At 37.3% G+C, this 25,195-nt stretch overlaps 1 protein-coding gene across 4 annotated transcripts in view; it reads left to right on the top strand.

Moving 5' to 3' along the window:
* TLN2 (talin 2) overlaps positions 1-25,195 on the top strand; it is a 151,939-nt gene that overhangs the window by 51,333 nt on the left and 75,411 nt on the right. For all 4 annotated transcript variants that reach the window (XM_021407155.1, XM_021407154.1, XM_021407156.1 and 1 more), the window contains exons 3-13: positions 4,749-4,919; positions 7,546-7,643; positions 7,884-8,013; positions 9,414-9,566; positions 10,474-10,616; positions 11,957-12,084; positions 15,377-15,440; positions 17,649-17,753; positions 20,076-20,231; positions 21,078-21,179; positions 23,715-23,791. In XM_021407155.1, the coding sequence (XP_021262830.1) occupies positions 4,784-4,919; positions 7,546-7,643; positions 7,884-8,013; positions 9,414-9,566; positions 10,474-10,616; positions 11,957-12,084; positions 15,377-15,440; positions 17,649-17,753; positions 20,076-20,231; positions 21,078-21,179; positions 23,715-23,791 (1,292 nt within the window). In that variant the 5' untranslated portion in view covers positions 4,749-4,783. The remainder of the gene's footprint in view (positions 1-4,748; positions 4,920-7,545; positions 7,644-7,883; positions 8,014-9,413; positions 9,567-10,473; positions 10,617-11,956; positions 12,085-15,376; positions 15,441-17,648; positions 17,754-20,075; positions 20,232-21,077; positions 21,180-23,714; positions 23,792-25,195) is intronic.

The following is a 25,195-nucleotide window of genomic DNA, read 5'->3' as shown; positions in this document are numbered from 1 at the left end:
GCTTTGTTTTTCACAAACAACACCGACAGTGGCAACTTTGCTGATGGGCGTAGTTCATATTTGACGTGTCAGTGTTAGTTGTTCCACATTTGCCTAGTTAAGAAATACAGCTTTTTTTGGCTTGCACTAACTTAAAACATTTCATTAGCAAGGGTGGGAAATGGAAGGCAAAGGAGTGTTCTTATCATCATAACATTAACCAGAGATAGTATTAAGCTAAGAAAGTAAGAAAATAAATAATCTATATTCTCTGTTTGCTTAGCAGTGTGGCTCAAATTATATATATTTCATCAGCTGCCAGACACTGCAGACACTGGAATCGGAATGGTAGAAATGAAGCGAGGCAGTCATGTGAGTGGTCAGGGAGGTCAGTGTTCGGCAAGTGGTTGCCCCTGTAAATCTCATTTCTCTCATGTATTTCATAAGCCATCATACTTCTTCTGTTTTATTGTATGCTTTTAGCTTGATGATAGTTGATTTTTACTTGAATTACATGATGTAAACTCCTGTTCTTGTCAATATTCGGAGGCACAGCCTTTTATCCTGGGTTACGTGTCTCTCAAGAGTCCTTGTAAAGTGTTTTTTGAGATAATTACGCTTCCCCTTCTGTTTCTTTGCACAGCAGCTGATGGGATAGTCTTAAAGCCAGTGCCACCTTCCCTGTCTAGCACAGCTGGGCACTCAGTTGCCATTTAGCTTCTCAGGGAATGTGCTGTGGAATTTGTGTATTTGTTACTTGATACCAGGAGGGAGAAGCATTTCAAATGCATTTCCAGGAGAAGAAAAGAGTGGGCATGTTTTGACATTGACTTTGTTCTTGTTACTTTGAAGGCATTTCAAGGGGACTTAACAAATATGTTTGTTTTTGTTGGACTCGTTGTCTTGTGACTTATTATCCATCATTACCTTTATGCTTTCTGGCTTATTTTCTGTCAAATCAGTAAGTCAGTAGAAAAGCATTTGATGAACTTGTTTCAAGGAAGGAACTTTTGGGAAAGACGAAGTAGCATTTGATGGAAATGCAAGTTTTTTAGGCTGTGCAAATGGAAGCATGGGTGCCTGCTGCAAGTTTTATCTTCCCAAGTTAGTGACATGCTGGTCTCCTTGTGGTCCAAATGAGACAGTGGTTATCCCTTTACCACTTGGTGCTCCTGTTCCTCTGCTGAAGATGACTAGTGCATTGGATTCTCTAGCAAGTTATGTTAGATAATCACTCTATAACCCAGTTCTGTCAAAACTAAGGAAATGATTCTTTTCAAATGCGATGGCCAACACAGGAAAAAAAAGTGTCAGAATTGGGTGGATGTGATTGTGCAAACAGAAATGTTGGCAGCTGTTAACTTCTGGAGCTGGAACGTAGCTGGCTGTCATAGCAGTTAGCCAGCGCTGAACTGCAGCTGGAATGGCAGGCATCCCCACAGCCTGATGTTACTGCTCTCGGAAGAACTTTAACGTTGCCTCATTTGTAGGTCATTTCAGTGTTTAGCAATATATTGGTTTTTACACTTGAAGTAGGTTTGCTTGTTGTCATAGTCTATCCAAGCTATCTCTGTGGGCACAAGGATACCTGCTTATCATGATTCACCACTAGGTATACTCTTGTTCTGTCAGGATTTCCCAGAGCACAGGCTCTGTGAGGTCTCAGCTCCAGGCCTTGATGTTCATTCTCCACACACGTACTGTCAGTACTGAGTTCCCGCACTGAGTTTGGAGCTTATGTAACCTCTCCCAGCCCTGTCAGGTCCATAACTTATTATTTTGATCTCCAGCCTTGCAAGCACAGATCAGTCACAGTCTGATTTAGAAATTAACTACTCCATTGCTTACAGGACATTAGACTTAATACAAGGCAAAACATTTCTTCCTAAATCATTTGATTATAAGGAATCCTTTAGGGTTTTTTTGTCCGCTATTCCAGAAAGTGAGTAGTATTGGGGAGGAAAAAGAGGGAGTCCATTACCTGCACAGAGAAATATTTAAATGTGGTGTGAATCAATGTACAGAAGATAAAGGGAATATGGAAGGATTTTTTTCCATTGTTTTTCTTACTAGTGTCAGTCCTTTTTCTTGAACAAGTTCCTTTTTATTTATTTATTTATTTATTTTGAGAAAAAACAGCTCTCCTATTTGAGCTGTTACCCAGAAGATGGAAAGTGCCTGTCCCAGCTCCTGCTGAAAGCCAGGTGGGGATGTTTGGAGCTTGTGGGTAATCTGAAGGTGACAGATGAAAACCTGTCTCTGATTTTCAAGAACACAGTGCTGGAGGAAGCCAATAGCTCATGGGTCCCTTCATAATTTTTTTCAGAATAAAGTGTCTTTTGGCATGTCCATAAGCAGGAGCATTGAGTTTGAAGGAGACCAGATTGTCAATACATTTAGGTCCTTCCTTCTTTAAGGAGCAGTATTTGAACAAGATATCAGCTCAAGACTTGAAATGCAATGCAAGTGGCTTGCAGGTCTCACCTTTGGGTGCAATAGAAAAAGCAGACAAGAGCTTTTTGTAGTTCTTGTGAACTTGTGTTCACTGATGTCAGTTTATATTTCTTACTCTTTTGAAGAAGAGTAGCAAATAGGAGAGAATGAGAGACCGTGGAGAGCTTCATCAAACACCTCTGCAGATAGAAGAGGGAGCAGGAGCTGTAGCTCACCATACCGCCGCAGAAGCCCACAGCCAGGTTGCCTAGGAGTTAGGATTGCTTTCTGAGCAACTTGCTCAGGCTGTTTTTCAAGCTCATGTGGCTTTTTTCCAGCTGTTAGTGTGCCAGTTTTTTTGTGTTTTTTTTTAAGAGTGCGCATATGTACACATGGACACATAATTCTTCCCATGACCATTCTGGATGGTGAAAAGACTGCTCGAGCCTGTAGTTTCTTTTGATACTTTTGTTTTTGTAATGCTGTTTTTTTCTTATTTATAAGCAATTAAGTACTAAAATCTTAATCATATTGAATCTCTGTGGAAATACTATGGAAAGGTTTTTTGTTTTTTTTTTTTTTTGTTGTTGTTGTAGTTGTTGTTGTTTTTGATTTGTTTTTCTCCTGCATTTATTTTGTGCTGCTACTATGCTGAATAATGTATCTTGAACTAAGGACTGTTTTGGAGAGTTTTAAGCATTAGTAGGGAAAGATCTTCATTTATTTACCGATCTTTGTCTAGGATGATTGGCTCAAAATCCAGGTTTTTATCAGGCACTCTTAGATTTGGAAAGCACTTTACGTTGCTTCTTGCACATTTTTCTCCCATTCAGCCCTTTGTCAGATGGTCTTAGCATCTGACACAGTCTGGGATTTTATACTGGTACAAAGTGGTTCTGAAACTAATAAAAAAAAAAAGTAGGATGATGTTGGCTGTTAAGATGCAGATGGATGGGCTGCTCCGGTAATATGGTGGAGGATGACATCTTAGAGCAAAAGTGACTCCTAAGTGGTATTGGTTGAGAGACGATTTGTCTGTTGTTTGTGCCTTGGAGAAGGGTACAGTCATTAAGCTCAGAGCTTTGGTATTCTGTTTTCTTAACATTGTTGAAATGAGAATGGTGGTTCCTTCCTATTTCTGCAGGTGAGTTTTCCAAGCGGTACTGAGTATGCAGGTTGTAAAATGATGCACAACTGGCATTTGAATTTTTATCTAGTGGAGTCTGTCCTCAAATTATCAGCAGCAGCTAATTTGAGTCCTTAGAATTTCACATCCTCCTATTTAAAACACGTGTACTTGAATTTACGCAGAAAGGATTTTTGGATTTTGTCGATTCTGCGTTGGTGCAGAAAGGGCTTTAGTTCTGAAGAGTTCTTGGAGATAGTTATGGAAAGTCCAGTGATGGAAGTGTGGTTTGGAGTGTCATGACAGCAAGGGAAGACACTTGAGACAAAACCCAGACCATCTATAAAACGAAACAGAACAAAAAGCATCTGTAGCTTCCTGTTTCTGTAGACAAATGCTGTCAAATTCAGTGATGTTTCTAAAATAGAACTCAAATGAAAAATAACTTCTTGAAACTTTCAGTAGCGGCACGACGGGAGAAAAAAATTCTAGTGGATTTTTTTCTAGAGACTTGAAAAGAACACACAGTATTGCATACTTGTGAATCTGCTTTTCTTTATGTAATTACTCTAAGGTGTTTTTTGCCAGCTAATCTAACGTACTAACAAAAAGGTGTGGGGAGAGAAAAGTTATTTTCATCGTTAGGGGAAGCAGTTAATTTTTACATCTGAAGATATGTAGCCTTTGTCTTTGGAAAGCAACCTACTCCTTCCTGTTTCCCCTGCCCCTACGAGTCAGGATTTGAAAAGGAGGAGAAAATAACAGTTCTGATTTGAGTTTAGCATATTAACTGAGAAATTGACTGCTGATTTGAATTTGTTATTAAATATCATATTGAAGATTGAAAAATGAATTTATTAAAAATTATGCAGTTGCTTTCCTCTTTGTAGTAAATATTGGCTGCTGGTGATGAAAAACAGTAAATGTAAACAGTAAATTCTAGTCTTGTGCAGCATTTTGATGTATCTTGAACAAAATATTAGCCTTTAGGAATGGATACACACCTTTTCTGAAAATGAATTTCCAGTATGCCAAGACAAATATCTGTTTGGGGATAGTTTGTAGCTTTATGATGATAGTAGAACTTTATGTGGAAATGTATCGAGAACATATCATTTTAGTGAACTCGTTTCATTCTTTAAAGAAAAGTTTGAGAACATTAAAACATTACGTTGAAATTCTGAGCAATAACGCATCATTGCTCTTTCAGACACTTCAGTAGGGAACTGCAAGTGATTTGACACCATGGTAGCCCTATCGTTGAAGATCTGTGTCCGCCAATGCAATGTTGTGAAGACGATGCAGTTTGAACCATCCACTGCAGTGTACGATGCCTGCAGAGTTATTCGTGAGCGAGTGCCGGAGGCTCAAATGGGACAAGGTGAGTTCCTGAACATAAATACAGACTGACTTTTTTTTTTCTTTTTTACAGCCTGTTCTGGTCCTCCATCTGTCTTTCAAGTTGGAGAGTTTGTGCTTTTATTTGAATAAGACTCTGGAGTGAAAGGGAAAGATTTTTAAGTCAGTGAAGATAGTTGCATTTTTTTTTCCTTCTTGTGGTGAGACAGCTTTTTCTGCAGTGGGATTTTTTTTTTGTGTGTGAAACGTTGACTTTTTACATAAATTGCTTGTTTGCCTGAAGGATAATTTCCTATGTGCACACACTTTCACCAGTCTTTTTGGATCTCACTCTGTTCTCTGACCATTTACTGAAAAATAGTTTTGTGGTACCATCTTGTTAAAGCAACCTTGTGGCTGTGCTTTCTAGGGAAATCTGATTGGACTTGTGCCTCAGCAAAGGAAAGGCAATGTAGAATTACCAAACATGGCTGGTCATCTCCAAAGTGCACAAAGGGAAAGGTTTGAAACTGGTTAAATAAAATCATATTCAGAACACTGATATATGATAATCAAATCAAACTAGATGAAAAAACACTTTGTTCACTCAGGCAAAAAAGTCTGGCTTGAATGTAGCCAAAGTTGTCAAAAAATCCAGATTCTTCAGAATCCTTTGATTCTGTACTGTGTATAATACGATTAGAATGTAATCCTTAAAACAGTTTGCTTATTTTATGCACAGTTTTCTAACTTCGGAGATCTTTTGAAAACCTTATCTCAACTTCTATAAACAACTTTCTAGTAATGGATGATATCAGTTTTACTTTGTTATATGTACCCATTGTTGGAGCCCTTAAGAGGTCTAGTTAGAGCTTGTTTTTCAGATATAATGTGCACATTGTTGCTGTACTGATCTCTCAAGGCAATTATTTTGAGCAACTCTTCAATTCAGAGAAACTCGGTAAAAAATACCCCTTAATATTTTGAATCTCATAGAAAAGCCAAGGAATTCTCTTGAGGTTGTTTGGTAGGGTTGTATCTTTATATGTGTTTGTCGTGCAGTTGCAAACTACAAACACCTTTCTGAAGTTGCGATGAGTAGAAATAACATATGGTTTCCCCCTCATTGTGGCTGTTAAAATGTTTCTTTGCCTGTTAGAAAAGCTCATAGTGGTACAGTACGGACTGATGAAACTAGTACCTGCAGAGCAGAAAATGTTATCATCCTGAAGTTTGACTGTCAGCTGTACACATTTCACTTCTCCAACAATTATGCGCGCTGGGACAAAGATGACCGTGATATTCATGTGCAAGCTCTGCAGCCACTTCTGTTTCATTACTAAGGTGCATTCCCCAGAAGTGAAAATTAGAGCAGTCTATGCTTCCTTGGTAATTCTGTGCTTTGCATAAGGCACTTAGTCTGCTTGTAAAGGTCACAAGCTATTTATAGGCACAAATTCTAAAATTTTATATAACTGATTCTGTGCTGAATTTGTTTCCCTAAACATCTCTGTATGGATCATTTGGCTTTTCAGTGGGGTTTTTAATTAAGGTCTGTAGGAAAATTCTCCTTATCCAGCTGAGTTCTTCCTTCAAAATTTGGTACCTTTCAGTTACACTTTCATTAATAAAGCTCTTGAATAAATGTAAATTATTGCTATACACCGCACTTAAAGATGAGACATTGTCCAAAAATTGTGGCTATATTTACCTGACATTCTGATCAGAGGGTGTGATTGCATGGCTGAAAATAAGCAAGGCACCGTTCCTGCACTGTTGGAACAGGCTGTGCACACGGCTGGCCAGCTTTTGTGAAAACAGGCATTAACTTTAACTTTAGGACCACAACTACAGCAAGCTCAGCTGATGAACGGTAGCTTATGATGTTTGAGATAGTGGATTTGTCTAAGAATATACTGTGTTCGTGCATAATTTTAATCAAGGAGAGGTACTTTAGTAGGCCTGGAGTTGACAGCCATGGTCTTCAGTTTGTATACCTGAAGTTTGGACTTTGATGCCTAAGCCTGAGTTTGGTCATCTGTGACTATTTGGATTCTACTATTTACTTGTGATTCTGAAAGAATCAATAGGAATATGCTTAGCCTATAATAACTGTGGGTTCATCCTGAGGTTGTTGTTATGGATGTAAGTCTAAAAGCATTGTATCTTTTTCAGTGTATAAATCTGAAGCACTTACCAAAAAAGATTTAGAAGTTTAGGATAAATTCAATATGTTAAGGGTTGAAAACAAACTATATTTGGAAATAGAACTGTTGCTTAAAATAGTATACTGTGATTAAATCCCAGCTGTTTGTATTTTTTTTTTTTTAATCTGTAAGGATATAGGCCCTATAAGAAGGACCTGTGAGCATTCAGAAGAGGTCTTACTGGAAGGACTTGAACGTAAATAGAAATTGTCCAATTGAAGTGAAATGTTCTTGCTTAGTGAAGCTTTTTTTCAGGTCTTCTCTCACATCTGATCTATTCTGGTATCAGCTGCTAATCTAAATATTTTCTGAAGGACCAAAAAATATATCTTTCTAAGTTCATTAAGAATGGGAGGTAAATGTAATGAAAGTGTAACTCTGGAGCTGACTAGCCTTAACTGAAACCACTTTTGTATTTTGAGGTTTGATATTTTTCAGTAAGCTGTCTCTTCTATTTCACAGCCTCTGACTATGGATTGTTCTTGTCGGATGAAGATCCTCGTAAAGGTATATGGCTGGAAGCTGGAAGAACACTGGATTATTACATGCTGAGAAATGGGGTATGGTACAAGTCTGTCATTTCTTTGATCGACATGTTTTTAGAAAATTTGTTGCCCAACTTAGCAAGAAAAATGTTTAGCATTCAGAGGAGTAGGAGGATTTTAAGTTTTTTCTTGAAACTGATGCACTGTGTGTGCATAAAAAATTAAGAGAAATCATACTTTAAATAACTACTCTATTGAGTTGTTTTTTGCTGTGGCTTCCATAAACACTTAGAAACAGTACTGTTTACTTCCTAGGATGTACTGGAGTACAAAAAGAAACAGAGACCTCAGAAAATACGTATGTTGGATGGTTCAGTGAAAACAGTCATGGTGGATGATTCCAAAACTGTTGGTGAATTGCTTGTTACCATTTGCAGCAGGATAGGTAAGATTCTGGAACCTACATATTCAAGAATTTCTTTTTTTACTTGCCATATTGGCATCTTAAATACTGCGTATATATTGGCACATTTTCAAAAACTGTTGAAATTTGTTATCAGTTAACATTTACCAAACATTTTTCAAAGCTGTTGTTCAGTTTTTCTTGTGGTAGTCAGTTGAGAATTAGTTATATCTTTAAATTTCAGTATTTAGTATTCGAAGACACAGGGTTATGTGACAGTACAGTTATGTGCAAGGAGGGAAGCTTCTTACACAAGCTTTCCTCTAGGCAGCAGAAAAATAGAACTAAATTTGTACTCAACATTAATGTCACAGAAGCTGAAATATACCTAAGGTTAGGGTACTGTGTTATGACTCAAGTTTGGTCACAGTACTGTAATACTTGCATAACTGCATATGGGAACTATCCAGAGAAGGAGCTGGACTAAAATGTGTTACATTGGTTATAGTCTGCTTTTACATTTACCTACACAGACATTTTGGTAAACTTACTCAAAGTTAACTATAAATATGCATTCAATATAGAACAGTTTGAACCATGTTAAATCCTTGCATAATTCTCATTTTGAATTAGTGGTCTTAAATTGATTGGGAATAATTTGCCTTCAAAGTGAATTAAGCTAAATCTAAATGTATCTATTTACAATGTTCCTATGCCAAATTCCAATGTCTGCAGTTAATTTACTTATTTTTAAAGTTTGACCAATTTTCACAAATGTGGTCAAATAGGCAAGCATTAAACATAAATATGCTTTACGAAACAGTGGAGAAAGATGAGTGGAGCAGAAATGAGAGCAACTTAGCTCATATGATGAATGCTGTGGGCTGGTTTTTGAATTCATCTTCATGTAAAAGTCACAGGACAAGTCAAGAGTTCTAAAAATCTTTAATTAAAAAAAAAAAGAATTATTTTTATTCGTCACCCTGCTCTTGCAGCTTCTGCACATCGTTGGCAAGTTGAAATTACACAGTTCTCAGGAAACAATGGTAGGCATCCATGAAAGGAATTTTACCATGGCATGTCTCCCTTCTGGAATTTACTGGTGCTTTATGTTCTGTCATGTTCTTAATCTGGCAGTTTCTCACAGTAGATAACAAATAAATAAACAGAAGTGCCTGTCTTTCCAAAATTGACAAATGCAGCATACAAAGAAATAATGATACAATGCCAGATATTGAAGAACTGTCAGTGTAGGAGTCATAGATTATTTTGGGGATCCCGTTCCCCATACTCTGGGTACTTTGATTTGCATTTCATCTGTAATGTCTTTATTATACTTGAAATTAACCATCAGTGTTTTGATGTATGGAAAATAATTTTGTCTGTTCTAAAATGTATTAAATTCTCATTGTTACAAACACTGGGTTTATTTATAATTCCAGGAATAACAAATTATGAGGAATATTCCTTAATCCAGGAGAGCATTGAAGAAAAGAAAGAAGAGAGTACAGGGACTCTTAAGAAAGATAGGACGTTGTTGCGTGATGAAAGAAAAATGGAAAAATTGAAGGCAAAGCTTCATACAGATGATGATTGTGAGTAGTGTGTTCCAAGGTGATTCTTGTACTACTGTCTTTCCGCAAAATAGGACAAGAAATGCATACAGGAATGCAGTTCAAGCTGTTTCAGTGTGACTCAGCTGATCCCTGCTTGTATTGCATCTGTTTATATATGGTGTCTTCTACTATTGTGTACTTTTAACCTGAGTTAAACAGACAAATTATTGCCTCTAGCTATGAGAGTTCCTGTGACTTTTGAAGTGTATTTTGTTGTTGTTGCTTTTTGGTCGTGGAGTCATAATTTAGTTGGGAAGGGAATTTTTTTATTTTCATATTAATCCTTTTCATGCCTTCATTCAAGTAGGATGTCTAACTATTGACGCCTCCTGAAAGCTATCTTAATGTTGTTATGTCTTTGAAAGTCAACACATTAACTGTAAATAGAGTTTGCTGAAGAACTAAGACAATGTTTGATTTGTTTTATTTGCAAAGTGATGAGAACCGCTTTGATTTAACTTCAGGGGACTAAGATTAACTTTTATTGGGAGGGAGATGTTTTAAAATGCATTCAAGGGAAAGGAAAGTAAGCAAAGTATTGGTTTTGGTGGGGCAAATGTGGTGGTAAACGTTCAAGTAATTGCACAGTGCAGCTTTGTAGGTCTGAATTTAGTATTGAAACATTACTTTTGCTGTTGTTATTTCTTTAAAGGTATTCATGGTGTTTTGTGATGTAATACGTTCTTGTTTCTCAGCATGCTGTTCTCTCATTAAATTCTCATTTGTAGCAACCATCGACAGTGTCTATAAACAAAAATGAAAGCAGTATTTTATTTGCTGGATGCCCCCTCCAGTGGAAAGGGTGATTTTCATATTATGTTCACAATAGCTATCAACACTGGCAACACAACATATTAAAGAGTGTGTGTGTCTGATTCTGTTACAGTAAATTGGCTAGATCATAGCCGGACGTTTAGAGAGCAAGGAGTCGATGAAAATGAAACACTACTGTTGAGACGGAAGTTCTTTTATTCAGACCAGAACGTAGATTCAAGAGATCCTGTTCAACTGAATTTGCTTTATGTTCAGGTACGGTATGTGCACCAGAAGTTCTAGCTGTGTAGGATGTGCTTTCTCCTGGTTTTCTTAAAACATTCAATAATGTATTTGCCTTTAGATCAGTCTTTTAAGTTATTGGGTATAGGTCTCCAAATTCTTTTGCATAGATGATGCTTCCTTTGTAACGTGGAACCTCATTTCAAACTTGCAGTCAGCTTTCTGCTTTTTACCTCTTTTCTCTTTCTGCCTGATCAGTGAGAGAGCTTCTTCTGCATGCCCTTTTCAATCTGCAACCAAGACAACGCACAGCAGGTGGGCTTCCTGCTTGAAGTGGACTGTATCATTTAACATGGTGGTAGCCCGCACCGGTGGGTTTCCCAAACCGTTAGAGATGTTTAGACCTTAGCAAAGTGAAGTTTTTCTGCAGAAGATGGTTTCTAACTGCGTACTCCAGCGCAGTTGGCTGCAATGCAGTTTGAAATCAGTAAAGTTTTAAATATTTTGTTAGTTTTGTTCTGTTTTTTTTTTTTTTAAAATCTATGGTTTTATTTATTTATTTATTTGATGATTAATTGGATGTTCAGATGTTATACTTGCAACTGGTTCAAGTGATGTAGCTCTAAATTACATTTTAAATCTCTGAGGCAAGTTATAAAAATGATATTGCTTGCAAGCCTGCACTAAATTTTCAAGAATTTTGGAGGATTATCGCTCTGAGCTATTCTCTTGCTCATTGGATGCTTCTTTCAGTATGTGCACCTAGACAGTATTCATAGGTACTGTCTTGTCATTGTTTTCTGTATGGATAGATGACCATTCTGTTGCCAGAGCTGTAAAATCCATCATCTTCTATGACCATAAAATGTAAATAAAAGGGAGGAAAATACTGTTCACCTTCACCTCTTGCTGTTTGTTTTCTTAATTGTGAGCTATGTAGATCATTTTCCCTGCTATTACAAGGTAGTAAGATAAGAGCTTTTAAGCTGTGTGTGTATGCATACCCATATATATGTGTATAAATATAATATATATGTATATGTACATACATACACATAAGTGTGTATATATATTTAAGTTGTATTTTATATATACATCTATATACATTTCGCAGGAAATGTATGTCAGTCCACTTTTTGATGAAAGTTGTTACAGTCATTAATTCAGGATGTATCTCTAGATATTAACCAGAAAAGAATCTAGCCCTTTGTTTATTATTCCATCATGGATGTGTTTATGACTAATACAACAACGACATTCAGACAGAAAACTGTGTTGCTGGATTCTTGGCCTGTGCTTAAACTTTTAAGGAATTTCAGAGATGGAATAATTATCTTGAGTGTCCTTGATATGTCTTTCTTTACTTTGTACAGGCTCGTGATGACATTCTGAATGGTTCCCATCCTGTCTCCTTTGAGAAGGCCTGTGAGTTTGGAGGCTTTCAAGCACAGATCCAGTTTGGACCTCATGTAGAGCACAAACACAAACCTGGATTTTTAGAGTAAACACTTCTGTTAACTTATACATTTGGGTGACCTGAAACGTAACTAATGTTAGGTTGTCACAGCCTAAATGTGTTTTAGTATTCCAAACAGAGGTAGCCAGATCCCATGCATTTTCTATTGTAGGAGCCTTATTGCATAGATCAGAGCTCCATCTGCTGAGGGGACCTTTGGCTGTAGCTTATTAGGCATTACAGGGTGCCAGCTTTCCCCAGAGTACCAGTTAGCTATGCAGCTAGTTTTCCCAATCACATGGTGATGTTGGCCATGGAAGCTCTTTCTGCTTTCTCAAAAAGCCAAAGTTAATGTTATTCAGTAGTCTCTGTCCTGTTAATGCAGCCCCATTCTCATGTCATGTACTTAAGACATGTAAGCCCCTTGCATCAGAACTGCTCTGAACTTCTTTGCAGCTCAAGAGCCACAAGTTGACCATCTGGGATTAGATTTAAGAGTACTGAAACTTCTGTTATCCCAGAGCTAGGGAGAACTAGAATTTTATTCTTGTTTGGACGTTCTCTGCTACCTGCATTTAGTAATGCAATTTGTGAAGTTAGAGATATGTCAATGACTATCACAGATTTTTATTTGATAGGAAAACACATGAATTGAAAGATACTTTCTCATTTGACTGAAATTAATACTGCTGTATATGCAGCTCAAGTTTTCGTAACTTTTTTTAGTGACGTTAATCATTGATCTGTAGAATCCTTAGAGTTGGAAGGGACCCTTAAAACTCATCTAGTCCAACTCCTCTGCAATGACCAGGAACATCCACAGCTAGATCACGTTGCTCAGAGCCTGGTCCAGCCTGGCCTTGAAATTCTCCAGGGATGGAGCATCCACCATGTATCTGGGCAACCTTTTCCAGTTCCTTGCCACTCTCACTGTAAAAGACTTTTTCCTTATATCCAAGCAGCAAGTGCTCAGTGCTGACTATTATACTTTGTGAGCCTAAGTCTGGAGTTTACTGTGCTTCAGTGAATCACTTTAAAATGATGGCTTGACTTGTAATGTGCAATACTACAACCTTGTTTGTGTCAAACTCTTCACTATTGAAGGATTTCCCTGAGGCAGCAGTTCAGTTGCACAAACAAACCACATGAACAAATGTCCTTCCGTTCCAATTAATAATTAGCTTTCCTTTGTACCAACTCTTTACTACCAATTGGCTGGTGAGACTTTCCTGATAGGGCTGCTAATGTCCCTAAGAGCGATGGAGATCTACTGTAATTGCATTAGTGTATTCTTGGTTGTTACTCCCTAGAATTGTGACAAGTTGTGCAACAGTCTTCCTCTGGGGTTTGTCTTTTGTCTGCTTTTTCTTTCCTTCTCCATCTCTCACTGTCATGGTAATGATTTCAAGAGTTAGGTGTTCCTAGCTCTAGCTGGTTTTGATTTTTAAAGAAATAATTCCCCACAAACATTTTCCAAACTGCTGTGCAGTAGTTGTTTATTTCCATTTTTTAAGCATTCTTCTCGGTCTTTTCAGTTTCAAGATAATTTTTTAAGGCTCTGTGTCATAAATGTATTTTATGCTTTAACAAAACTGCTGGTTAGATGATATTTGTGCTTGGTAAACAATGCAAAATGGTTTGACGTCCATCACAGAATAAAATGTTACACAGAAAGTGCAGTATCTTTTTATGCTAATGTAAGTGGAAAGTGTAAATAACTGAACGGCGTGTTAGAAAAGAGAACTGCACTGCAGTGGAAATGACCTACAACTGGAATTAAAAATATTATAACCTTGCTATTCCCTGCAGGGAATTTTCTCTACTTATTGTTTTATTTTCATATAAATGAGTTCTGAGTATAATAGGATTGAGCCTTGTAGGCCACCAAATCTAGCCTCTCGCTATGTGGGTGTATAATTAGTTTCATAAAATTAAGTATTTCTCTGTCATTCTTGTTGCACTTTTGCCTTCTGTGGAGAAGCCTGCTCCAGAACCATAAGTCCCTTGTCTTCTGATTTCAAGTGCACATGTTTGATTTAGCTTTGTATGCATTCGCCTAACTTAGCCTTTATGACAGCCTTTCTGTGAAATCTCATGCTTCTGTTTTGAGTCTAATCAAGCTAAGCTCTCCTGTCATGTTACAAGCAATATACATAAATACTATAGGTGAATGCTGACTTTTATCAAAAATGTCTCTTGCCATTTCAGAAAACACTTTGTTGTTTGGTGTTTTTTTTTTTCAAAAAGGCTGAGGTATTTTTACTTTCACCTCCCTGTTTCGTAGCTAAGTGTTGATTCATTTCAAGAATGGAAGTAGCCAAGTTTTATGTAGTGGTGTACGGTGCATGTGTGAAATACAGTTCAAGTGTTCACTCACCCACTGCTGGCACCTGAACATGTGTCCAGATTCTCTTAAGGAAGGTTTATCTGCTCTTACAGAAAACAGCATTAGCAGAAAAGTGCTAGTATATTTTAGTATTATTTCAAAACTGCTTGGTTTAGTTGAGCATGTCTGCCTTATGTTTATGTGCAAAAATGCTTTCTATCCTTTTCTTGTCATTAACAAATGATTTTGGCACGGGAGAAGATTATTGCCTGCATCTTGTTAACCCTTTGATATTGGTTGTCGGAATTTCCTTGAAGTTCAAATCAAAAGAAATTGTGAAAGCTCTTAAGCTATCATATTCCAAAAAGCCCTTCTTCATGCCCTTCCTGCTAGCAGTTGAAGTTCTGCATTGCACCTAGAAGCACCCTATGTTTAAATTTGATAGGAGAATATCTATTGAAATAGTCTTATTATTCATATGTATGTCTTACATTTTACTGTCTTACACTGACTTTTTCAAGAATGCTAGGTATATCTTTATGGTAATGAAAGACAATATATTGGCACTTATCATAGAATCTTAGAGTTGGAAGGGACCTCTGAAGGCCATCTAGTCCAACTCTCCTGCAATGAACAGGGACACCACAGCTAGATCAGGTTGCCCAGGGCCTTATCCAGCCCTTGCCTTGAAAGTCTCCAGGGATGGGGCATCAACCACATCTCTAGGTAACCTCTTCTAGTACCTCACTGGATTATGTATAACTTCTTTGAAGAACTGTGGAAGTAACTCAAACTAGATGTAGTTATATAAACTTGCTCTTAGATGCTTCTCAACTGAGTGCACTGTCATAATATGTAATTACAGAGATTGAAGAAGATATAGGTATTTTATGCTCACTTTAGGAAGGTTGGGTGCCATAAGAGCAATAAAGGAGTGTGGAAAGCATCCCTTCTCAAGATGCCATTATTAACTATAATATTGTTTGTTTGTTGTTTTTTTTTTTTTCTTAGCCTAAAAGAATTCCTTCCTAAAGAATATACGAAACAAAGAGGGGCTGAAAAAAGAATATTTCAGGTAATTGTGAGACTGAAAAACTGACTATAGTTTCAATTCCTTTATAATAAAAATTTGAGCTCTCATTTACAGGTTGACTTATATAAGTACCAGAAAATCAGGTGTAAAAATCTGACAGCTTTTCTCTTCTTCCTTCAGCAGAGTTATTGTCCTGATCTGTTTTCCTTCACTGATGACTATTTAGTGTATTTTGTTGAATGGGACAGAGAAAATACTTAATAAGACCTTTTTCTCAGTTGCATTGAAATGTAAGGATGGATGTTTGTAGAGCAAAAGCACATTTAGGAAAATTATTTTGACTTCTTCCACACAGTCTTTCATGCATTCACTGTTCAGTCACGAGCTTCAAGTAATATGGAGTTTTCCAGCTAATACTTGAATTCAGTGACATGCCTGTAAGTCACACAGTTGTAGAAGACTTAAAGCAGTTGAGTCTCCAGTATACTAATACTGTTGGAAATGTTCTCAAACTTGAGTGCTATAGATGCCCTAAATATCTGTGCTGATTGAAATATGAATTTGGCAGTGTAATTAATTTGAAAATTCTAAGGTCAGCAGCTGAAATCAAGTCATACAGTTTCTGCAAAGATGTACCAGTGACCTGCATTCTTGAAAGAGAAGAGCAGCAGGAGGTCAGATACTTTCCTATGTCTGTAACACTTGTAATGTAGGAATTCTGTAGCTTGGTAAATCTTCAAACTTGTAAGCTTGTAATACATGCTTGCAAATGAGGATGCATAACACTTTTCTGTATACCTTCAGCTGGTGGTGGTGACATAGTTTAAGCAAAGAAATTTAATGTCCGAGTGTGGGACTGATAGCGATTGACTTGCCCAGGTCTGAGTAGTTTCAACAATGACATACTTCAGTGTATGGATATTAATCAGTGACGACTCTGACTCTGGGTCAAGATGCAACATTAAGTCAGAATAGCCAAGCTGTCTCTTTGGAAAACATAAACCATTCTCCTGAGTTATGAAATTTTTGAGTTTGGCAGATGACTTTCTCCAGATCATCTACAATGACTGTGCTCCATGTTCAAGAAATGTTTAGACGTATTGAGAGACATGGTTTAGTGGGGTTATATTGGAGGTAGGTGGATGGTTGGACTGGATGATCGTGTAGGTCTTTTCCAACCTTGCTAATTCTATGATTCTGTGAGTCTATGGTCAGGGATCCTAACCATGTTCTATGCTGAATTTGAGAGATCTGATTAGTCTGTGTCCTTGGGCCTCTAAGAGTTGCAATTGCTCCTCTCTGTGTGCCTCTGTGGAATTTTAAGGTGGGAACTTAAGCTGGAGTAGGGAAATGTTTCCCATGTTGCTGGTGCTCCCCCTGCTGCCATCAATCAGCATGAAGGAGATGACATCCAGCAGTTCAGAAGATGAAGATGGTTGCGAAGGGAGATTGGAATGTTCCAGGGAAACCCACAAACAGTACTTGAATAGCAACAAGTCAAGTCAGGGTTTTCAGCAGAACTGTCTTGGAATAGGAAAGCAGATGTTGGTAGGTTTGAATAGGGTAGTATTGGTAATTGTCATTTCTTGCAGGTAAGAAAATGTAATAATGAGTAAATTGTTTAAATATTAAATAGAAATGGAGTTGTAAGACACCTAGATGAATATTTCAGGTTGAACTATTTTGAAAAAAAAAAAATCACCTTTCTCACCTGTAGAATTCTTTTCAGTTCATGATGTAATTGTGGATAAAGGTGCAACTGGCAAAAAAAAAAAAAAAAGCCCACAGGAAACCCATTCAAGAGATGAGAAATTAAACGGCATGAGTCTCATGAGACTATGAAACAGAGGTTTAGAGCACAAAGCTGAAATAGTCTGTTCCCGGAATAAATTGTGGATGCTAGGAGTATTTTTAAATGATCTATAGTATAAGTAAAGAGACACTGACAGTATGAAACGTAATGGTGTCAAATAGCAGCAGTACCCATAATTTTAAACTGTTTCAGAAGTAGTTTAAATCTGCTTGATTGAGGCACAGATATAATAACCATGACCATCACCTATTCTATACTTTGGAATCAGGGATTATGTGATTATGATACAGTCATACTAACATTTCTACCCAAGTTTCAAGTATTTTAATTTGAGTGATTATAACTAAGCATAAAAAATGTGTTGCCTTTTATCTGTTTAACTTTGTTTGTTTCCAGAAAGAATGTTATTTCTAAGTGATAGTTAATTCTCATTACAGGAACACAAAAACTGTGGTGAGATGACAGAAATAGAAGCCAAAGTGAAGTATGTGAAGCTAGCTCGTTCCCTACGGACCTATGGAGTGTCCTTTTTTCTTGTTAAGGTTGGTTTCTTTTTAGCTCTTGCTGTCCATATTATATGCTTGGTTATGTATTACCTCAGTTTCTCCACTAAACAAAGGTGAAAGGTAGTTTCTAAGCTTTCTTTCTGTGAGCACAATTTGGGAGAAAAAATAAAAAGTTTAAATGACCATGCGAGAGAGGATCATGATTTCAGTTTTATACTTGTACTGAATTCCAGAAAGAAAGTTTAGTCTTGATTTTACTTCTTTAAATGGACATTTCTACTTTTATCTTTTGGTTACAAAGCACTTTAATCATAAAAGTCTTCACACAAAAAAACCTCAAAACCTGCTTCTGTTTAATGGTAATATGAATTGCATGTTGAAACCTGCGTCTGATGAGGAACTTCATGAGTTGCATGATTAACTTCTCTTAGTCTTTACAATAAGATGGACTGTGGTCTAAAGGTGTTGAAACAAATTGATACCAAGCTACTGATGCTTTGCTGTTAAAGTTGGACTGAAGCACTAATGCCTCAGTGTTCAGTAACAGCTGACATATAAAGGAAAGGAGGGTAAACTAAGGAAAATATTCTCGCTCTTAGATTTCTACAGTTGCAGTTATGAATCATTGTAGGTAGCTGAATATCAATACCTTGCCTTTTCCTGAAGTACTTAGTCACCCATAAATTCTGTGGAAGCAGATAGGTGAAAATAGAATGAAAAAACAAGCAGAGGGTTATAATATTCACAGAGTAACCTTTGAAATAATTACATTTTCTTTTTGCTTCCTTTAAGGGAAAATGCCATGTTAGTTAACTTTAGTGAAGAAAGCAATCTTAGCTCTTCAGAGGAGCTGCTGAGTTAGCAACCTGACTGTGAAAAGCCTTTTCAACCCTATCCAAATCTATGTTCATTTTCAGTATAGTAGGCTAGTGTCCGTTATACAGAGTGTAGGTACATCATTAGGCATCCTGGAGTACTTGGTGTTTATTATAAATCGTCAAATTACTAAAACAAATGAGCTAAACATGCAGTAATATCTTTTTCTTTCTTCTTTTTTTTTTTTTTTTTTTTTTTTTTTTTTTTTTTTTTTTTAGTTTTATCTCTTGTCATTACTCCATCTGAATTATGCAACTTCTAATAAGTTATTTAGGAATACAGGGCTATGTATTCTGAGATACTAAAATGAAATTGGCTGTTAACATGAATCCTCAAAATGCAAGCATTAGAATTACATAAAGACCATAAACAATAAATGTTTCAACCTGGCTTTGTCCGCTAATGTATTAATTTGTAGCTTGGAAACTATAAAGTTACAGTGTGCTGTTTCCAGTGATTAAAATATTAAACCTAACAAGCATGTGTGTTTAGAACAAGCTGCTAATTCAAAGAGATTTATTAACACAGTCTAGTTGACATGTATGTTAAAAGGTAATGCTATCTTTGTGTTTTTCATTAATATCTTGCTTTTTTGGTCATAGCTTAAAGCAAACTGAAGCAAGTAATTTTATCATGAAACTTCTCTTTAAAGGAATGATTGGTCTTTTATGAAGCCCATCAGATTACCTACTATATAAATAGGAGCTGATTCTTCAGCCTACATTAATTCAGGGGAATGGGATATGCAAATTCATTTCTATTTTGTTATAGATTTTGTAGCAAATTGTTATTTGCGATCCGTATTCTGTGACCTTAAAAAACTAAAGAGGTGGAATACCCGATAAATTAAGACAGAGAAACTTGTAGCATGCTGATTAATTCTAGCCCCTTCCCTGTCATGCTCATATGGGTTAGGATGCTCTTGTGGTTTGAAAATAACTAAAATTTCAAATCCAGAATGTGGGAAAAATTATGGCTAATCTTGCTTTATTTACAGCCCAAATAAATCCCAGTGACCCGTCCTGTCTTTTCACCTCTCCAGATATTTTATAGAGAAATGGTGAAGTTGAGAGCAAAAACTGATGGTAATTCAGCTTCTCAGTCTTCCAATTTCCCATTCGGCTTGTCTAGTATGGTTTTACTTGTGAAGGCTTGTTTCTAGAAAGACTGCTGTCATGTTTTTTTTTTTCCAGTGACTTCCAAAGGTTCCCTCCTTAAAATGTTTGTATTTACTAGGAGACAGAGAAAATGGAGTGTCTTCTGATCTGTATGGTAAAAATGATGTTAAAGCCAAGAACTTGTTGATGTTAATGCATTGCTTGAAATGACACTTTCTGTGGCCACAAAAACTGAGCTTGGTAGCTCAAATTTTCTTCATCTGCATGCTTCTCTTTTTCAGTGTATCCATCATGACTTTTTTTTTTCCTTTCTTCTCTGGCATGCCACAGTTTAATGAAAACAATCTTTTGTGCCCTGTTTTAGGAAAAAATGAAAGGTAAAAACAAGCTGGTTCCTCGTTTGCTGGGTGTCACTAAAGACTCAGTGATGCGTGTCGATGAGAAGACCAAAGAAGTGTTGCAGGAATGGCCACTGACAACTGTGAAACGCTGGGCTGCCTCACCTAAAAGCTTTACTCTGGTAATCTTTCTGTACATCTTCAAAAGGAAGAGGGATCTGTGTGGCATAGGGAAAGGAAGATAGACTTGCAATCTCAACGATTTATTATTAAATAAATAAATAGTCTGTTATATCTGGAATTTTCTAGAATTAAGTGTAGAGTCCTATGGTAATAAACTGGCCCATCTTGGTGTCTAGGGTCACTCTGTATTCTGACGTTTTTACATGGACCAGTTTTCCAAAAAGCACTGTTTAAATCTGTTCTGTGCCTAGCAGCTAATACTGTTATGAAAAAAGAACATTAACACCTGCTTAACCCCTTAAGTTGATTATCATTAAAAATGCAATTTGTGACTTGCAGGATATGAACATAAATTATGGATTTAAAGAAATCTCATGGATGTGATATCTATTGTTAATTGGTCCATAGGAATCCACTGCAAGAAGAAAATCTTCGATATGAAAGTGTTGTTTAATGTGGTAGAGCAAGAAGTAGTAGCTAGATGCTAACATTCATTTGAAAAATATGCATCTAATTTCCAATGGCATGGATGATAATACTTTAGAATACAATTCTCAAGTTTCCTCTTTCATTCAGTGACTGATAAGGTCAGACTAAATATCTATTGCTCTTATGCCATTTGAATTTGAGAATCTTATTTTAAGTAACAATAAAAAACAACCTTCTCCCCTCCTACTTACTCCTATATTTAGTCTAGTTTACACTCTTGGAGTAGTTTCATCTATTGTTAGATATAATCAAGTGTCTATACAAACCATTTTAAAATTGGAATTATCTCACATTTGATACTGTTTGTTTATCCTCCATTTTCAAAGAGTTAATTTATTTCTTTTTTCTTTTTTCAGGATTTTGGTGAATATCAGGAAAGCTATTACTCAGTACAGACCACTGAAGGGGAGCAGATCTCTCAGTTAATTGCAGGTTATATTGATATCATCCTGAAGAAGGTATAATATTAGGATGATGTCTAGGAAAAATGCTGTAAAATCACTGTATAGCAGTGCAAAAGCTTCAGTGTGTGTGCAAGCTCAGTTTTTCTCTCATGGAGCCAGTACTATCTAGTGTTTTAGTATTACTACCTTTTATATTTAAGTACCATAAGCTCTTTCAGTTCAATGTGTGTGATTGTTTCTGGAAGATATCAAGGTTGTTAACTATACTGGTCGTATGGGTCAGACTCAATACAACACACCTGGGCTTGGGTTCACCTTCATCTGGAAGGTGAACTTCTGTCTGTGAGTGTATATCCAGAGAACTATTAAAAACTTTCTCCTTTTAAGCTAGCTCTTTTAAGCTGCGGACCAAAGCAGTGAATTAAGTTGGAGGAAGTGATCAGCATTTAAAACTATGTTAAAGACTATGCAATATTTGTCTGTTGCGTATATTGCATCAAAGCCAAGCAAGTATTTTGGCAAAAATGAAGAAAAAAGTCATTTTTTGACATGTTGTCTGTCAAATACTGTGGTCAGTAAAGCAAAGATTTATATTTCCTTTCTGCAGAGAGAGGGAGGAAATTGGTATTTGTGAAGACTATCTTGAAATATATTTTTGTGAAGTGTGCCTGGTGAGAGAGGGGAGGCTGATATGGACCTCCGGCATTAAGAATTTTCACAAGTAAATAATGTTGTTGTGATCTGAAGTGTTTCATATAGCACTGTTTACTCCTTGAAAAGTTTTTACTTGATGCAGTTTGGCTGAATCTTAATAATTTGCTCTATCAGATTTTCAATAGCCAAGGAATGATAGAAAACTAGGTAGCTCAGGAAAATTTGTTGCCCTTGTTCATGCAGTGTGGGATGTAACATCAAGTGTTGTGAAATCAGAGTTTGAGGAGGGTTGTTGGAATCCAAAATACTTGCCATTTTCTTTGAGGTTGTCAATCTCAGACTTAATATGTTAAATAAGCAGCAGGCTTCTATAGATGGTTAAAAACTCAATTCTCACTCTCTTAAACTTCACATGTAGCTTTGCTCTCTAATTTCAAACAAAAGCAGTCTCTGATAGAGCAGATGTGCATGTTTCTACTCATTTCCAGTCTTTGATTTCTTCTTGACAGTCTGCTGACAAAGCCAATTTAAAAATGGATAAGTTGGAACAGATTAAGTAGTAAACACTCATGATGCTTCATGGTACACATGAGAAGCATGCAATTTCTAGTTCTTGAGCCCAGCTTGCCTCACTGGTGCATACCATGAAGTATAGTTCATCTCTCAGGTGCATAATGTTAATAATTCTTGGTGTGTTTAGGACTATTTCAGCTCACTCACTCTGGTATGGATTGGTAACGTTTTTTTCCTGCTATGGTATTATTGCTCCTTTAAAAAAAATAAATTGCACGAACTCTTGAACTGCAGTTCTAGTGATAAGTTGTTTTTTAACAGTTGACAGGGAATCCTAAACCTGAGTAGCTTTTACTTGGTTTTTAATCCAGATGTTTTTTTAAATTTTTGTTGCTAATCTGGAAGCAAGACATCATCTTAAATAGAAATAGGCAGTTTCATGCATAAACTCAAACTTCAACAGTAAGGACTTTTCAGAAGCAAGTTGGAGTGTGTATATATGTGGATATGCATGAAGAGTTCCTCTTAAATTTACGTAAGATCACAGGGAGTGTTTCCCTCTTGTCTTCTGAATATTTGGAGTGCAAGACATTTAACAAGGTAGAAAGAAAGCAGTGTATTTGCAGTAGGTCAGCAGTGGAAAATGACTGTTTTTTACAAGGCTATGCTTTTAGAACTTAGTATAGTTTCCCATTTGTATGTTTTCTAGTGGCTTAGACTAACTTAATTCCTTTGTGTACTTCTAGCTCCCTTTTGGCATTATAAAATTAAAACAACAAACAAACAAAACCCAGCCATTCCTCAAAGTCAGATGTTGAGATTGTCCAGATATATGAAGTAACTGCAGTAAAAGAACTTGGCACATTGTTAAATACACCTTTCCTATGGATATGTGTTTCCTAGTGGTAGGTAGCACCATAAAATGACATTTCAGGATTCTTAAGATGGTTTGTAGCTGAGTTCTAGTTGGCTGATCCTGAGTCAGATGATGGCATGTGTACTGTCTGTGCTGGAGTTTGTGTTGTTGCATGTCACTGTCTCCAGAATGTTGTTTTGTTTTGTTTTGTTTTTCTGAGAGGAAGACAATAATATCAGCACTTTATTCATACTGCTTTATTCAAAAAAGCTTCAAGTTTGTTTGTGTTGCTGGTTATGATAGGCCTTTTGTCTTTGTACACTTAATCTTCCAGGACTTAGAACTTGTCTGTTAAATGCTGAAGGACTATTTAACCTCCTCCAAAGTGGAGGCTATTTTATCACATTCTTTCAAAAACGAACAATCCCAACAACCATAGTTTTCAGCACTGGGCAAGATTGCAGTTTACTTGACTAGATTTCTGATAAATGGCAAGAAAATACTGGAGAGATAGCAAGCAAGAAGCCACCTATATTGTTTAACTTTGTGGTTTTTTTCCCCTCTAGAAACAAAGTAAAGATAGATTTGGTCTTGAAGGTGATGAGGAATCAACGATGTTGGAAGAATCTGTTTCACCAAAGAAGTGAGTGTATACAACAGGAGTAAATATTTGTGTTACATCCATTAGCAATGGCAACTTTTTTCATCACTCAAAATACAGTATGGTTATTACACTTTAGAAATTATTTTCTACAGAGTAGTTCAACAGAAGGGAGCACTATTTCCAGGCAATTCTGTAGACTTCTGGCTTTGTTATAGGATTGTGGGGTAGGTTTTTCTGTAGTAAAAATGCTTGTTAAGGCAACCAGCAGTGGTACCTATTTGTCGTAAGTTGATTCTTGAGCAATGGAGCTCAGACTGTAAGTCGTAGAATCATAGAATGAATCATAGAATCATAGAATGGCCTGGGTTGAAAAGGACCTCAAAGATCATCGAGTTTCCACCCCCCTGCCGAGTGCACGGTTGTCAACCACTAGACCAGGCTGCCCAGAGCCGCATCCAGCCTGGCCTTGAATGCCTTCAGGGACGGGACATCCACAACCTCCTTGGGCAACCTGTTCCAGTGCGTCACCACCCTCTGAGTGAAAAACTTCCTCCTAATATCTAACCTACATCTCCCCTGTCTCAGTTTAAAACCATTCCCCCTTGTCCTATCACTATCCACCCTTGTAAACAATCGTTCTCCCTTCTATGCTCCCTTCAAGTACTGGAAGGCCACAGTGAGGTCTCCCTGGAGCCTTCTCTTCTCCAAGCTAAACAAGCCCAGTTCCCTCAACCTTTCCTCATAGGAGAGGTGCTCCAGCCCTCTGATCATCTTGGTGGCCCTCCTCTGAACTCGTTTGGAGAGCTCTGTGTCTTTTTGTACTGGGGGCCCCAGGCCTGGACACAGTACTCCACATGGGGCCCCACAAGAGCCAAGTAGAGGGGGACAGTCACCTCCCTCTCCCTGCTGGCCACTCCTCTTTTAATGCAGCCCAGAACATAGTTGGCCTTCTGGGCTGAATGGGTTAGTTTGAAAGGGACCTCAAGGATCAACTGCCTTGCCACTGGCAGGGTTGCCACCCAGTAAATTGAGCACTAGATCAGGTTGCCGAGGGCCCCATCCAACTTGCCTTGAGCACCTCCAGTTATGGGGCATCCATGACTTCTCTGGGTAGCCTGTGCTAGTACTTTACCACTCTCAGTGAAAATTTTCCCCTGATACCTGATGTAAATCTCCCTTCATTTAGTTTAAAACCATTGCCCCTTGTCCTGTCACTATCTACCTGTGTAAAAATTTGATTTCCTTCCTGTTTAAAAGCTCTCTTTAAGTATTGGAAGGCTGCAGTGAGGTCTCTCTGGAGCCTTCTCTTCTCCAAGCTAAAGAAGCCCAGCTCCCTCAGCCTGTTTTCATAGGAGAGGTGTTCCAGCCCTCTGAGCATCTTCTTGGCCCTCCTCTGGACCCTCTCCAGCAACTCCACATCTTGCTTGTGCTGGGGGCCCCAGA

Source organism: Numida meleagris, chromosome 9 (genome assembly GCF_002078875.1).
Source record: "Numida meleagris isolate 19003 breed g44 Domestic line chromosome 9, NumMel1.0, whole genome shotgun sequence".
In the NCBI taxonomy this organism is placed as follows: Eukaryota; Metazoa; Chordata; class Aves; order Galliformes; family Numididae; genus Numida; species Numida meleagris.
The sequence above is the reverse complement of the archived record's forward strand: the minus strand, read 5'-3'. Positions and strand labels throughout refer to the sequence as shown.